At 38.4% G+C, this 13,256-nt stretch overlaps 1 protein-coding gene across 4 annotated transcripts in view; it reads left to right on the top strand.

Moving 5' to 3' along the window:
* The window catches only part of TMEM131 (transmembrane protein 131), a 209,753-nt gene that overhangs the window by 147,334 nt on the left and 49,163 nt on the right, over positions 1-13,256 (top strand). For all 4 annotated transcript variants that reach the window (XM_056555909.1, XM_056555908.1, XM_056555910.1 and 1 more), the window contains 6 exons: positions 3,272-3,380; positions 6,983-7,091; positions 8,691-8,844; positions 9,235-9,405; positions 11,162-11,272; positions 13,061-13,195. In XM_056555909.1, coding sequence (XP_056411884.1) covers positions 3,272-3,380; positions 6,983-7,091; positions 8,691-8,844; positions 9,235-9,405; positions 11,162-11,272; positions 13,061-13,195 — 789 coding nt within the window. The remainder of the gene's footprint in view (positions 1-3,271; positions 3,381-6,982; positions 7,092-8,690; positions 8,845-9,234; positions 9,406-11,161; positions 11,273-13,060; positions 13,196-13,256) is intronic.

Here is a 13,256-nt window from a genome sequence, read left to right as displayed (position 1 = left end):
TGATATATGGCACAATAAGTCACAAGCAGCCTTGACAGTGTCAATACTCATAGGTATGTTCTAGGTGGGGAATATCATAAGGCAGTCTTCAGTGTCTTTGTGTCTTGACAGGATCAGTGCCAAGCGCCAAACGGGATATACAGCTATTCCATCTAAAGAAGATATGCAGCTATTGCATAGTCATGTGACTGCGGAAAAAAAAAAATTAATAAAATGAAAAAATAAAATCAAATGCACATACATGGATCATTAGCAATTACATAAGGCTTAGCATGATTAACAGCTATAAACTACACTGACACAACTGAATTGTGTCAGTGTAGTTTATAGATGTTAATTATGCTAAGCTTTGAATTATATTGACTTGCTATAGATCAGCACAATACAAAACAGTTGAGCTATTACTCCTAGAATTATTGACTCTTTACTGCACCCAGAAGCGTTTTTTTTGTCAGATTAATTGTTGTATTTGACTTATGTTGGGTGTAACTAACCATTGCACGGAGGCATACAACAAAAGTTATTTTTAGACTTTGTTGTTATCCCTCTGAGAATTGATAAAGAGATTAGTTGCTGTGGGTAATAAAGATATCATTAAATATTTTATTGCATTTCAAATTTGTAATATTTTTTCATGTTATATTTTTCCCACCCTTTATTTTAGACATCTAGAGAAACTGTATTAACATATGCAGCCAAAAAAAACATTAAATGCAGGTTAATTCATGCATGTCAGTGGGTGAAGCGTTGTTTTCTATGCTGTCCCTTATAGACCAAGTGACAGTGCACAATTGACCTCCAAAAATTGCTTTCTATATATGCAGTTATTTTGATTAATAAAGAACAGATTTACATTAATCCACATAGATACCAACATAAAGCAGTGCATGTGCAGTCTCTTGTTGTTCAGTAAAGTGCCAGTGGATATTTAGCTGCCTAAACTAAATAATGTGGTCACATGTATTCTCATGTGTGGATGCACCCATAATATTTCACTTCTTATCACATTAGTTATGTTAAATATCTGAAGTCTTTATGTAAAGGAATTTGTAAGCGGGTGTGGAGTGGGACTATGCTGAAGTTCGGTATAGAAGTAGGCAACTTGCTCTCTGCAGTATTTTCATTGCTCACATTCCTCAGAGGGGTTTTTACCATGATTCACTTTTCACAGTAAACATAATATTTTGCTAGTTTGAACGAAAAAAAAAAAAAACACAGGACCTTATTTCCTTGTCTCTATTTTTTTATCCACTCTTCTTACCATATGAAAAACTGGTGGGCGGAGCTTTTGACTGTCACACGATTTGCTTTGAACTTCATTTCCCAGTAGTCATTAGTGTAGATGCTCATTCATGTGCTGCATAGTGTAAAGCATCCAACAGGAGAATGTAATCTTCATAATGGTAAAGGTATCTCTTCTCTCCTCAGACAGCGTACAGTGTTGTTATAGGGAATAATACCCCCTTAAGTGTTACATACTGTAATAAAGAAGCTATAGCATTAAATAATGTATATTTACCTCACCCTGGCCAGTGAATATTCAGCCAGACTCCCTCATACTGAAGTATGTAAGTGAACTTTATGCAGTGTAGCAGCTGTATATGCTTCAGTCTATTTGGCTGTATATTCACTCGGGGACATTTATCATTGGCTTTACACGACTTCAGTGTTCTAAATGTCCCTGCAAATTTTGCACAATTTTTGGTAGAACATCTTTCACAGTTGTTTACTGTTTGGTGCACCATACACCACTTTTTGCAGTGGAGCTGTATTTCTTATTTGCACAAATTAAATTTAGAAGAGTTTTTTTCCCCCACAAACTTACACACCTAATAGGACACATACAAAAGTGTCAGATGCCAGAGCACAAAGCTTAAACCAATCTCTGCAGCTCACTGGTTTCTATAATTGAGCAAAATTTATCAAGTCCTTTGCGCCGTTTATGGTAAATTTTGAGCAACTGTGCAAACAATACACCAAGCAAACAGGGGTAAAATCTTTACTACCTTACACTAACACTGATAAATGTCCCCCTATGTGTGTAAGGAGTACGGAGCGTGTCTGGCCAGAAGAGGTAACTGCCTACAGGCAGCATGGCAACAAGCAAAAAGAAGAGAACATCCAGTCTATATTGATAGGGCTACCTTTCAAAAACTATTAATATAAGATAATTACTTGAAGTTCAAAATATTTAAAATTTCACGTAATGCATCAGTTTAGACCTATTTATTTATCTTCATGGAATAACTACTTTAAAGAAGCATTCCATGTGGAGGTCCGCAGGTTGAAGACCACTGGCATAGACTATTAGAGAATAATGTGGAGGTTTTTGCTTACCTCTTTTTGCTGATGTGGCATGCATGGGGTGAGCTCCATCTTGGTTTACAAATGCCCAATGATGTGTAATGCAGCCTACATTTCCCATGAATCCTCTGACTTTGCAGCTGATTTATTACTCAAAGTACGTTTTTTAGAGAGATATTTCCATCAGGCGAAAGTGATTTAACCTATTGTCACAATTGGGGTGTTTTATAAAGATTTGAGATTTTTATATGGTGTTCACACATTGAATTTTCACATGCTTTTTTCCACATTTGTACTGCATTTTAGCTGTGTTTGCACATGTTTTTACCATATTTTGTCCAATTGTGGTACAGTCTACATTTTTATGCTTTGGGAAAATCACAGCAAAAACTGAAGAAAAAAAAAAACATCAAGAAATGAACACAGCCTCAGGGGGGTTGTATAACTGCTGTATATCCAGATCCCATAGAGAGGGAAGATGAAGCTGGGAGGGATCTGGTAGGTAATGATGTCATCCTGTAGTCCACAGGAGTCTGACATCCTGTTGAAACCTTTAGGCACTGGAAGATTTGGAGAGTAAGACTTGTGATCACATGACCAAATTAAAGTAATGAAACACATAAATGCAACTGTGCTGGTATAAAACAAATGACTCTCTAGGACTAGTGATTGTGAGTGTTCATCATAGGCAGATACTATTGTAAAATTGTTTACTCTAGTGCCCGGAACTGGTATATTCAGTCCTAAATGGCTTAAGGCTTAGAAATAGTCATTTTTGTCAATGGCCCAATCTAAGTAAAATAAAAAGTACACCTGACTGACCACACTTGTAATTGAATTTAAGGTCTGCTTCCATTTTGATCCCAGTAAAAACATGACACTGGTCTCTGATAGAAAAAGTTTCATATACGAATATTTTTAATGCATGGTCTTTAGTTTTAATGCTTATTTTTATATATTTCTTTAGAGTGTTCGATCAATGCCACAGAATGATGCAGTAACTGTGCACTTCAAACCCATAACTTTGAAAGCTTCTGAGAGCAAATACACCAAAGTTGCAAGTATAAGTTTTGATGGTAAGATGCTGTATAACTATACAATTAAAAAAAACTGCATGCCACTATGCTTTGTCTACTATTTTAGTTTTTTTTTCATCTTTTGTCTACACTTTTCATTAGATAATTATCAGCAAATGCAGCTTATCACTGAAATTTCAGATAGGGTTAAAAAAATATTCATGTATTTATTCTGATAAACCTCTAGAGAACAATGGACCTACAGGTATGCCCGAGCTGCCCGGTACTTAACACACCAGGAGGTACATGTACATCCTGAGAGGCATCTGGACTGCAGCTATACTCGCTTTATAGACGATGGGATCGGGCTACTGATGCCCACCTTTAACCCTTAGATGCCATGATCAGTACTGATCGATATATAAATCACTAAGGGGGGCTGTGTAAAACTCCTTCGGGTTCAGATGAGTCAAGATGGCGACCGGAGATCTCCTTACCTCCTCCATGGTGCTCTTCCTGGATCTTTTTTTATAGTCTTCCTTTGGATCACCGATATTACTGATTAGGGCTAAGCCAATGCATATCACTGAACAGTAGTAGCAATTGAGTAAGTGCTATGAATAGTCCCCTATAGGGGCTTTTTACTGTAAAAAAAACTTATTTGATATAGCCACATGTGGAAAAGTCAAAGCTATTAAAATATAATATTAATGATCCTGTATGGTGAACAGCATAAACATAAAAAAAAAAATTTGCTGGGAATTTTTTTTTAATAAAAAGTGTTTTTTTTTTTTTTTTAAATCACATACACCTAAAAGCGGAAGCAATAAAAAACTACTCACTGCTCTAAAAATGAGCCCCCATACACCCTTGTATATGAAAAATATGAAAAAATGTCACAGGAGTTGGAATAGGGAAATTTGAAACCTCCTAAAAGGAAACTGGCAGGCTGTTTAATCGCACTAAACCCAATATACTGGGTTATAGTGCGGGTGAACAGCATTGAAGGGGTACTCCACTAGAAAGCATTTATTTATTTTAAATAAACTGGTGCCAGAAAGTTAAACAGATTTGTAAAAATATAAAACTATAAAAAAAAAATATATCTTAATCCTTCCAGTACTTATCAGTTGCTGTTATGATACACAGGAAGTTCTTTTCTTTTTGAATTTCCTTTCTGCCTGACCACAGTGCTCTCTGCTGACACCTCTGTCCATTTTAGGAACTGTCCAGAGTAGGATAGGTTTTGTATGGGGATTTGCTTCTACTCGGGACAGTTCTTAAAATAAACAGAGGTGTCGGCAAAGAGCACTGTGGTCTGGCAGAAAGGAAATTCAAAAAAAAAAGAACTTTCTGTGGATCATACAGCAGCTGATAAGTACTAGAATATAAACAGAAGAAAGACAACACATAACTCTGGCAATACTTCACCAATTCACATAAGCGACCCCTCATTTTAAAGAAGTATCATGGAAGAAAACTTATCCCCTATCCAAAAGATAGGGGATAAGTTTTAGATTGCGGGAGATCCAAGCGCTGTGGCCCCCCGCAATCTCCTTCACAGCGACGTATCATGACCCCAACCCAAAGCAGGGGCCGCCACACCCCCTCAATATAGCTCTATGGGAGAGCTGTTCAGCAATCTTCGGCTCTCCCATAGAGCTAAATAGAGGGGGCGTGGCGGCTCCCGCTTCTGGAGATCGCGGGTGGCCACAGCACTTGAAACCCCTTCGATCTAAAACTTATCCCCTATCCTTTGAACACTTTGACACTTCTTTAAAATGAGTGGTCACTTTTGTGAATTGGTGAAGTATTGCCAGAGTTATGCGTCGTCTTTCTTCTGTTTCTATTGCATAGCTGTGAGCAATGTAGGGGGGAGCTGGCTCGCTGTGCTCCCCTGCCTCGTTTGCCCACTATTCACTCTCTAGTTGCTAGGGTGGCAGTGCCTGTACTCTGCTCTCCTGCCCTTTGCTTAGAGCAGAGTGTGAGCTCTCGCATCCTGGCGATGTGAAAGTGAATACTTTTTTATATTTGTCACAGGGGCCGGCAGAGTGGGGAATATTGCGGAGTTGTCGGCTCCCAGTCTCCATTGCTTACAACTGCGCAATAGAAATAAAAGAAAGAAGATACATAAATAGAACATAATGTAGAACTATGATAGAATATTAACATGAGTATTGTATTGATCTACAGAATATTTTACGGTTTTACAGTGTATAAACGAAACCCCTCAAAAATTGCAAAATTGGGTTATAATAATAATAATAATTTTTTGGTTTGGCCTATATTTTATAGTAAAACGAAAGTTATCATTACAAAGTACAAGTGGTTGTGCAAAAAAACAAATCCTCACATTGATCTGTGGATAGAAAAATAAGAGTTGTGGTTCTTAAAAGGTGAGGAGATAGCAACGCAGAAATGAGCCCTCAATGCCAAAATGTCCATAAGGGGTTAATGACTTTAATTGGAGCATCTTATAGTGTAACTACTACCTAGCTGCTTTTCATTTCCTGTATGGTTGGCCCTTTGCCAGTTTAGCTTTGACAACCAATATTTCACAAATGACTCAGCTACTCTTTTTAAACAGCTATGGCCACTTACATGGGTTTTTCAAGGGAAATATCCCTAGCGACCTTTTGGTTTACTAAGGTATAAGTAAGGCTTGGGGAAGAGTGTCTGTCATATTGTGCTTAGATTCTATCAAACATTAAGATTTAGTTTCTAGAGTCTTGTTTTAATTTTGCACCATTATGTTTTTGCATTGTGGTGTGTCCTTCTGTCCCAGCCAGAAAAGCCAATGCATTGCAGGGCACCTGTTTATTGTAGTAAATTAAAGCTTTTTTTCATACCACAATTCTTGGCGCTGAGGCACGGATACATAGGGAAACTGTCAAAATGACGTGCTGACATATCCATGCGCATAGGGTATTGGCCCTATTCATTTTAATGGCACGAGCATAGTCCGCTAGTGACTGTTAAGGTCATTTTCTGAGCATATCAGAGTTTTTGCTCAGACTGATACGTTCAGGTAAGGACCTGAATGTAGTCATTAGCTGACTATGCTTGTGCTATTAAAAAGAATTGTGCCCGAGCCTATGGTATGTATATGTCAGCATGTCATTTTGACAGTTTTCTGATGTATCCATGCCTCAGGGGTACCAATCGTGAAAACCCCGCCTAACGTAGCATAACATTATGAAATTGCAGTATTATGAACATGTAAGAACCTTTGAGAGTAATTGCATACTCATGTTCAAACATGTATTATATATGAGGATCTTATTTCTCGCTCTAAGAATAATTTGTTCTCTACTGTGCTTAAAAGGGTTTCCCATAGACAAAACTTATCACTTATTCACAGGATAGGAGATATGGGTCTGACCGGTGTGGGGCAGACCCATGGGCCCACTATCAATTATGGTAAGGTGAGTCCTATGTCTTATTTTGAATGAAGCAACACTACACGTGCTCGACTGCACCTCCATTTAACTGGGGTTATACATGTTCTCATGATTGTCTGGTGGTGGTCTCATTAGTTGGACCCCCTACTGACCACTTATCACAAGTGTAGATAGGTAATACGTTTTGACTGTAGGAAAGCCCTAGTTATTTATCAGTAGTGATCCTGAGTTTTATACTTTTTTCTTTTTTTCTTTTGACAGCATCAAAAGCAAAGAAGCCATCACAGTTCTCTGGTAAAATTACTGTTAAAGCAAAAGAGAAGAGTTACTCAAAACTTGAAATTCCTTATCAAGCAGAAGTGTTGGATGGGTGAGTATTTTTACTGGTTTATTTTGTCTATCTAGTGTTGCCATCAAAAATACAATGATAATTTTCTCATATATAACGCATTGGAGTGCTTTAAATATACCAATTATTTGATTTTTTTTTATATATATAATGTAGATAGTAACATATGTATAATTGTAATTATAATATGCATTGGTTTAAGTGCAACGGTCATCTTTGTATGAGGTACAGAGGTGCACGCACCATCATTTAGAACATTAGGAGATGTAAGAGAACATACTTTCATTTTCCCAGAAGTTTGTGAACTTTTATTTAGGGCTGTCTGGTAATTTGGGTGGACATTCGAAGGGGCCATCAGACTCCTGCAGCGACACGCCTCCTTCCTGCTCTCAGCATGTAGCCCTATACGTCAAACCATGCAAGACCACCATGATTGATGTACATGGCTCTATGCTGGGAGTGGGTCAAGGCAAGGAGGAACTGTGCCGCTGCGAGGTTCAGGCTGCCCCTCTAGGTATAGTAAGTGAAAGTACTTTTTCTTACCTATCTCCTAATGGCCTAACTGTTGGTGCCTGAACCCCCATACCTCGTACAGGGGCAGTTGCACTTTAAAAAAGGTGTTTATTTTTGAATAAAAAATTGCTGTCTTGTTCCTGAAGCTACGGTCTGTGTGTCTTGTGGGCGGGACAATCAGGGCTCTGTGCAGGCTCCTGGCTTGTCAATCAGCCTGCTGTGTGAGCTGGGAGCATGTCACAGAGCCTCCAGTGCACAAAGCCCTGCTTTTACCCACACTTCCTGTATTTTGTCTAGACACACAAGCGATAACTGGAGATGCAGTTTTTCGTCCAAAAATACAGATTTTTTTTTTTAACCAACATATATTACAAATATACATATAATGTTATTAACTACATTATATAAAACGCAAGTGACAGTGCCCAGCGCAAGTGACAGTGCCCATTTAAGGCCATTACCTGTCCACATTTTAAATAACACCCACTAGGTGGCTCTGTTCTGTTCCCTGCCACAATTAATACAATGAGTTTGGTCTCCTCCGGGCCTGGCAGGAGTCCATACTCAGGAAGTGCTTCTGGCTGCCCTGAGCTGGATTGACAGCTGAACAGAAAGTGAAAGCTCCACAGATTCTCACAGAAAGCTGCACAGACTGAGGACTGCAGGATAGCCTCACTGATAGCAAAACAGAATGAAACCTGCACAGAGCCAGAGGTCTTCTATCTATCACAGCACTGCAACAATGAGAGGGCAGAAGTGGTCCCCCAGCAGGCTTCAGTGATGTCATGCCTGCTGGAAAACGCCCACTTTTTCCTGATGTAAGCAAGAAGAAAGCTAAGATACACAGGGGCTAGAGGGCTGTTAGGATAGTTAGAAAAGATAGCCTGAGTCAGTTTAGTACAGTTTATTTGGGGACAGGTACTTTTTAAACCTTAGATTAAGGAAAAACTTTGAACAGGTATTAGCCTTAAATGGGCATTGTCCCTTGCAAAAACTTTTATATAATGTAGTTTAGTTCCATCTATTTGATTATTTTCTTTTTAGATTAACCATTCTTTCCTAAAAATCTGTATTTGTTAATAAGCTTAATTGTAATCACATGCTTAGGTACCTGGGATTTGATCATGCAGCCACATTATTTCACATTCGGGATAGTCCATCAGATCCAGTGGAGAGACCCATCTTCTTGACAAATACCTTTAATTTTGCTGTTCTTATCCATGATGTCTTGTTGCCTGAAGATGCCAAGGCAACATTTAAGGTATGCATCAACCTTAAAGGGGTAGCCCCACATTTTATTCCTTATCCATAGGATAGGGGAGAATTGCCTGATTGCGGTAGGTCTGACAGTCCGTCACGCCCCCTCCATACATCTCTATGGGAGAGACGGAAATACATGGGTGCTGTACTCCTGTATTGCTGGCTCTCCCGTAGAGCTGCATGGAGGTGGCGTGTCATGCCCTGCTCTGTGCACTGGGAGATCGTTGATGGTCCCTTCTGTAATCAGACCATTATCCTCCATTCTGTGAATAGGGGATATGTTTTTCAAAGTCAGAGTACCCCTTTGATTCCTGCTCTCTTCTTATATAGTGCATTAATAGTGTTTTTACGATTTAACTCTAACTTCCTTACATTTTTCACTTAAATGCAGATCCAGAATTTCAGTTCAAATGTATTAATTTCTCCTGGGGAATCAAGATATATATTTTCATTAACGTTCACACCATCTACATCCTCTGTTCATATAGACAACAATATATTGCTCATCACCAATGCGTCAAAATTTCACCTTCCTATACGAGCATACACAGGCTTTTTAGATGTAAGTATAATTTTTTTTTAGATTGTATGCATACATATTTTTTAGAATGTAAATATGCGTGTCACAGATTCACCCAGTTACTCAATATACATTTTAACTAGGCGATCTGAAGCACTAGACTTCAATAAAACTCCTTCTTTATTGGTTCATTCAGAATAGAACTTCTACAAAGAAACAGTAGTTTGTCCACTCTTTATTTAGGGCATAGAATTAATTGAATGCAAACTATATAACGTATACACTTGATACTCCATTGACAAAATCTATTTTTAACATTTAATGAATTGTTTGCCCTTAGAACAATTTGTCTATGTAAAAGCCCTTAAATGTATTAAATGTGTTTAATTATAAGGCAATCATAGATAGGATTTTCTGAAAACTAGCATGTATAGTATTGTGTAAGGGTAAATACTAGAGATGAGCGAACTTACAGTAAATTCGATTCGTCACGAACTTCTCGGCTCGGCAGTTGATGACTTTTCCTGCATAAATTAGTTCAGCTTTCAGGTGCTCTGCTGGGCTGTAAAAGGTGGATACAGTCGTAGGAGACTCTTTCCTAGGACTGTATCCACCTTTTCCAGCCCACCGGAGCACCTGAAGGCTGAACTAATTTACGCAGGATAAGTTATCAACTGCCGAGCCGAGAAGTTTGTGACGAATCGAATTTACTGTAAGTTCGCTCATCTCTAGTAAATACATTCACATGTAAAATTCAGTGGGATTTCTATTGTGCGTGGAAAATCAAAGTGGATTATAATTCAGACTATGTGGGTAAGTTTTTTCAGAAAAATCAATTGACCTAGGGGGAAGAGTTTGTAACATGTCAATTTCTTTTGCGGGTCTTCACCACGTGTTTACTTGTTCCCTACCCCTCGAATATTCTCAAATTTTGGCCTTTTTCCTTCTCGCCTTCCCATAACTATTTTTTACTTTTTCCACTGACCGTTATATTATGTCTTATTTTTTGCCAGGTAAGTTGTACTACTTACTTGTACCTTTTTAGGAAACAAAAAAAAAAATTATTTGTTGAGCAGCATTAAAGAAAGAAAATTAAATTGTGCAATTTTGTAGGCCAATAATTTTACCGTATGATAAAACAGACATGCTAACTTTATTCTATGCTTCAGATTTACTGCTGATTTGTAGCAAAATCCACACATGGATTTAATTCACTGTGTGCACCTACCCTAAGGCTATGTTCAGACGGCAGAAATTCTGCATAGATTTGTGAATTCTGCGGCCGCATTAATTTGGCTGAAATCCTGCATCTTTCAATCGTTCGTGGAATTAATGCAGAATTTCTGCACGAATTCCTCATGAATACACAGTGCATGTAAAAAGAGTGCCTTTATTCATTGCAAAAGTACAATTTTGCGCAAAATTTGCACAAAATCCTTATTTAGCACAGAAAAAAGACTCCATTGACTTCCGTGGGCTTCTGCAGCCGAATTCAAGACATGACTTCGTCAGAGAAAATTCTGCTGTGGGAATGGGACTGCAGAATGCAGAAACATGCAGAAATGCTGCCATGTGAACATAGATTAATTCTTGGGCTTTTAGAAAGTTTCTGATTCATTGTGAAACTTTAAAAGCTAGAGGCATTTCTAACAAGAAGCTGCTTATTTTACGGGTCTGTATATCTGATTTATTTAAGAATAAAATGATTTTTTAGCATTTTTAGTGTGTGGGATGTTTTTTTTTTTTTTTTACTATAAAATGTTTTCATTGGTTTAACTTTTTTTTTATTTCTTTGTAGTACTTTGTTTTACCTCCTAAACCAGAAGAACGCTTTCTAGAATTTGGTATCCTAAGTGCAACAGAATCAAGCAGTCTTCTAATAGCTATAATAAATAATAATCCCATAGAGGTAAGATGCAGAACATTCCATTGTTACAGACTGGTTACAGACTGGTTTATACTGCTTAGATGAGCCCTAAAATGCATGTGAGCCGAGCCGTATGTTGCAGATTTTTTTTTATGTTTAGTGAATTGTGCATCAGTGTATCAGATGAACTGTGATGTTTATATTAGAAACTCATTTTTAAATTCTTCTGTTTTAATATATTGTACAGTTTTGAAGAGAATATTTGACTGCACCTTTCACGTGATTAACTTTTTTTTTCCCCGATTTGCACAATTTTGAGAACGTTTTTTTTTTTTTTTTTTACCGCGGTAAAACTGACATGCTAAATTTATTCAACAGGTCAGCTCTAGAGATGAGTGAACTTACAGTAAATTCGATTCGTCACGAACTTCCCAGCTCGGCGTTTCCTGACTTTTCCTGCATAAATTAGTTCAGCTTTCCAGTGCTCCGGTGGGCTGGAAAAGGTGGATACAGTCCTAGGAAAGAGTCTCCTAGGACTGTATCCACCTTTTCCAGCCCACGGGAGCACCTGAAAGCTGAACTAATTTATGCAGGAAAAGTCATCAACTGCCGAGCCGAGAAGTTCGTGAGGAATCGAATTTACTGTAAGTTCGCTCATCTCTAGTCAGCTCCAATGATACCAAATTTTGTAAATTTTTAGGTTATAGTGTTGAAGTAGTTATCCATGATATAATGTTATGACCTATCCGTAGCATAGGACACCTCATGAGAAGGGATATGCCCTCTTATCGGGAAATTGTACCGGAATCTGTATTTCCCTGCAAAGTGATTGTATGGTTGTGGGACTCAATCTGAAGTAGCCACAGCATTTAGAAGGTAATCTGTCAGCTGCATTATACATGCCTCCCCCACCCCTCCCTGCTCTGCATGATTGATGTACAGGGCTTGAATTCCACCACAGAGTGCTGGTCTACAGTCTTGCAAGGTTGGAAGGAAGCAGGTGTGCATGCTTCAGCTCAACACCACCTTTATGGAACTTGGAAGAAAAACCTGATTTTATGACTTAAAGGGGTACTCCGGGGAACTAAACCCATAGCCCATCCTTTCCCTCTCACCAACACATGTATTTGCCTATAAATCATTCATTAGCTATGTAGAGCAGTTTCCCTCTTTCAGCTGTCACTTACATGCAAGGAGTGAGAGAAAGACATCATTCTCAGATCCTCCTTGTCTTTGTGTAAACCCCTCACTGAAACTAGCCCCCACCCTCCTGAAAGACAAACGCCATGGGATTTCTGGCTTGACGGCCACACCTCCCCTCTTTGTGGGAGGATCTTGTTGTCTCCTCACAAAACGCTGCTCTTTTCCTGCTGTAGATCTTATCACTAACTGCTGCCATTCAGAGAATATCATGATTTATTGGGGGGGGGGGGGGGGGGGGGGGGGGGGAGTGGGAAGGATAGTTTGAAAGGAAAAACATGTACAGTGTCTTTAAACACAGCATGCACACAGATAGCACTAGCAATTGGTTGGAGACAATTTTTGAATGATAAATGTTTTTTTTCACCATTAGAAGGAACAGCATTTTTGTTAGTGATGTTCCCATGTCTCCATCTCTGAGCATGATTCAGAGCTGAAAGGTACCTTTAACTAGTTCTGTAGCCACATCATAAAAAAGCTGTTCCTTATAATGGTGGGAAAAAAGACATTTACTATTCAATAAAACAGCTCTTAAGAACCAGTTTATTGGGCTAAAAATGCCCTTATTATTGTTATGATTACTATCATATTACTATTATTATTAAGTGGTTGGATATTTACTCTCTCTAGTTGGCCATAAAAAGTTGGCATGTTATTGGAGACAGTCTTGCCATAGAACTTCTAGCAACAGAAAAGGGAAACAGGAGCAGCATAATAGCAAACCTTTCAGAGATTGAAAACTCCACTGCATCTGGCCGCAGTTCAGTAAGTAACCTTCTCCATATTTTTCTCCTTTCCACTGAACTCTTGTCAGTAATAATTTTAC

This window comes from Hyla sarda, chromosome 2 (assembly GCF_029499605.1).
Source record: "Hyla sarda isolate aHylSar1 chromosome 2, aHylSar1.hap1, whole genome shotgun sequence".
Taxonomy (NCBI): domain Eukaryota; kingdom Metazoa; phylum Chordata; class Amphibia; order Anura; family Hylidae; genus Hyla; species Hyla sarda.
The sequence above is the reverse complement of the archived record's forward strand: the minus strand, read 5'-3'. Positions and strand labels throughout refer to the sequence as shown.